Consider the following 3171-nt stretch of genomic DNA (forward strand, 5'->3'; position numbering starts at 1 on the left):
ACAGCAAGCAAATGGCAACCTCGATGAGGTCACAAGGAAAGGAGCCACATAACCTATATATATATCTTTTTTAGGAAAAAATGGAAAAAGTCAGACGGTTTCTTCCTACCTGACCCTTGGAAACAAACAAAAACTACACAGTGTTATGCAATCAGATTTGGTAAACATGTTGCTGTGGTGATCTTAGAGAAACTATTAGCTTGCATTTCTAATGGTCTTTAGCTGGTCACCTGAACATGTCATTTTGTAGAGCCAACTGTTACACTTTAACCCCAAAATGTAATTTATACCAAAATCTCTACCAGTATCAGTGGCACTTTTACCAAATTTTGGAAAGTATGGATCTGAAGCATCAGCATAACACTAGAAATGGAACTTCTATAGATAATTTGGCCTGTTAAACATATAATAGTAGCATTTTCTTCTGCCTGAAATGAAAGTATGATTACCTTGTTATATTTGTGGTCACTGGTTTCCGAGCAGCTCTCCTCTGTTTGCAGGTTAACAATAGCACACATGCAGCTGGCAGTCTAAGCACTTCATGCTTTCGGTTAGCTGTGTGCTGGCTAATCACATTTCTGCTGACAAGTTCAACATGGTTTTTCTTTTTACATTAATTTGTAAGCAGGGGTGCATGGAAACACAATGAAAGCACATAGGCATCATGCTGCCCCCATGCACACCAGGAGCCTATATACATTACACAGACACATGCTCATGCATATGCACAGAGCACAGAGGGAAAAAAACACACACACACACACAAACAGAGAAGCATTGTGTTAGAAAATGTCAAATCCGCTCACTTTCCCTCGAGGTTCAGTGTCAGATGAGATTTTGTTTCTTTGCTGAACACTGCACAGTTGGTCCCGGCGTGATTTCGGCTGCAAGTGTGTGAGATTGAGAGCTACAGAGAAGAGGGGCAGTGATGAGATATGTTGCATAAGGGGGTGCAGTGGAGTGTGAAAGAGAACAGGTGGCTCCTTTTTCTGCCATCTAGCTTTATGTGCCATCTTCCCTATTGTGTCTCTGTGTGTGTGCGTGTACGTGTGTGATAAACAGTGAGATTGCCTTGTGAGTTAGGACTTAAGCGTACCTTAATAACATATCTCCATAAATGCGCTGCCTTGTTCTGCTTCTCTTTGAAGGCGTACGTTTGCTCGTTGCAGAGTTATGGTCGGTTCGGAAACAATTAGATGAGACAACAGAGGTCCAACGAGATGATTCTCCAAATGTCATCCAATTAACAACCTATCGTGAACACGGGACACAACTCTCTCATGCTGCCTGTCTCTTCATTTTGCTCTGTCTGACTGTGTTTTGTTCTCAAATAATCCCTACTCTCCTGAGACAGACATGTTCGGTGACTAACATTTGAAAAATGGCAGGTTGTGTCACACACTCGCTGCCAAAAAGAGCAGAGTGAGTTGTTCTCAGTGAAGTCTCTCTGATATCTGTCTGTTTTTCTGTGTTCCTCTCTCAGATCAGCCTTCCAGGCCGGTGGTCAGGACTCGGCAGCAGCAGCATCAGCCTGGCTCCAAGGGAGCGAAGGGTGGTGCGGGGAGCATCAGCGGCACAAGGAGGGGACCACTATAACCAACACCACCCTTACCACTGTCGGCCCACTGCTGCCGCAGAGCGCCACGCTGCCAGGGAGGAGCGCCACCACCAGGGCGCTGGGAACACTGCAGGTCATCTGGCTTCAGGCTCCTCAGACCCGTCCTCCGTCCAGACCTCACCCACCACACCAGCCCAGACCAGTACATATCAGCCCCCAGGTTCCACCTCGGCTTCACCTCCTTTCTCCCGGCAGCCCGAGAGGGCGTCCTCCTCCTCTGAGTCCTTAACTCCAGGAGGAGGAGGAGGAGGAGAAGGAGGAAGTGGAGCGAGTCTGTCCGGCGGGGTGAAGAGAGGAGGCGGGGATCACCATCCGCCAAGCCTAATCCCCCGTGCAGTCGGGGACAGCGCTTCTTCCAGTCTCCACAGCCTCGCAAGCAGAGGGAGCTCCACCCAAAACATCTCGTCATCAGACCGGGCCTCGCCAACACCTCCCACACCTTCGTCAGCTTCCTCCTCTTCCTCCTCCTCTGCGTTCACCGGCCGTTTAGGACAACCACCTCGCGGCCCTCTGTCTCTGCATAGCTATAGCCGGAAAAACGTCTTCCTCCAGCATTCCCTGCACACGGCCGAACTGCAAGCCCTCACACAGAGAGACAGTTGAGGATGCCAAAAAAAAAAAAAAAAAAAAAAAAAGCAAAAAGCACCCAAATCATCAGCTCAAGTTATCATAAGGTTTAATATTTAGGAGAAAACATTGCTGCTGCTTCGCGCCAACCTCACCCTTAAAAATAAATAAATAAATAAACCCCCCCCCTCCCATTGCGCTTACAATCACTGTGCAATCCAGACCAGCTCTTGATTCACTTGTTTAGAAATTAGCTTGATTTTTACACATGCGCACACACGCATCAGGCGGTGAGATTGAAAAAAGGCACTCACCCGTCTATCATCGCTCCCACGTCGTGTCATGCTGACAGTTCAGATGAGCTTACGCCCACAGACACACAAACTCCACACAAACACAGTCACCCACACTCAAACTCACACTTTGACACAAAGACATCGCCTGTGATATCTCTGCTCGGCCATCTGCACCAACAGCACGGCGGCAAAGCTGAATGAAAAGACGAGGCGTCTGCATTGTTAAAGCTCGGTTCTTTATTTGACCGCCTGTAACAGTGAGCCCCATTGGCCGCTCAAGAACTTTTGGAACCCGACTGTGATTTTTGCTCGTGACCGTGTTTTTCTCAAGCTGCCAAATCCCTCGTTGAATCAAATCCTCATTCCTCATTGGTCCAGGTTAAGAGACTGCAGTCCTTGTGATACAGCATGCTTTTTTTTTAAACATTTTTAAAAGAAGGGAAAAAAAACACAGCCGAGCATTTAATACAGCAGCCACTTAACTCTCATTACAGTATGAACTTTCATGTCAGTGTTTTTAAAACCAGTCAAAACTTCCATGACATTAATTAACCTGTTTGGATAGTCTTTATTTTTTGTTGGGGGTTTTTTTTGAGAGAGAAGAATTTTCGTTCGAGAAAATGACTTGTGTTCTTTCCTCAACATTTTATAATTGCAGGAATACAAAGTTAAGATGTAACATACGTTATA

General features: G+C 46.4%; 1 protein-coding gene across 4 annotated transcripts in view; it reads left to right on the forward strand.

Annotated features, from left to right (window-relative positions):
- The window catches only part of ccser1 (coiled-coil serine-rich protein 1), a 147354-nt gene extending 144433 nt beyond the window's left edge, over positions 1 to 2921 (forward strand). For 3 of the 4 annotated variants that reach the window (XM_015019088.1, XM_015019102.1, XM_015019096.1), the window contains one exon: positions 1484 to 2921. In XM_015019088.1, coding sequence (XP_014874574.1) covers positions 1484 to 2221 — 738 coding nt within the window. In that variant the 3' untranslated portion in view covers positions 2222 to 2921. The remainder of the gene's footprint in view (positions 1 to 1483) is intronic. The other variant, XM_015019109.1, reaches the window with a different exon arrangement.
- The last annotated feature ends 250 nt before the right edge of the window (positions 2922 to 3171 follow it).

The sequence above is a fragment of the Poecilia latipinna genome, unplaced genomic scaffold (genome assembly GCF_001443285.1).
Source record: "Poecilia latipinna isolate Pla-1442-1.1 unplaced genomic scaffold, P_latipinna-1.0 Scaffold80, whole genome shotgun sequence".
NCBI lineage: Eukaryota > Metazoa > Chordata > Actinopteri > Cyprinodontiformes > Poeciliidae > Poecilia > Poecilia latipinna.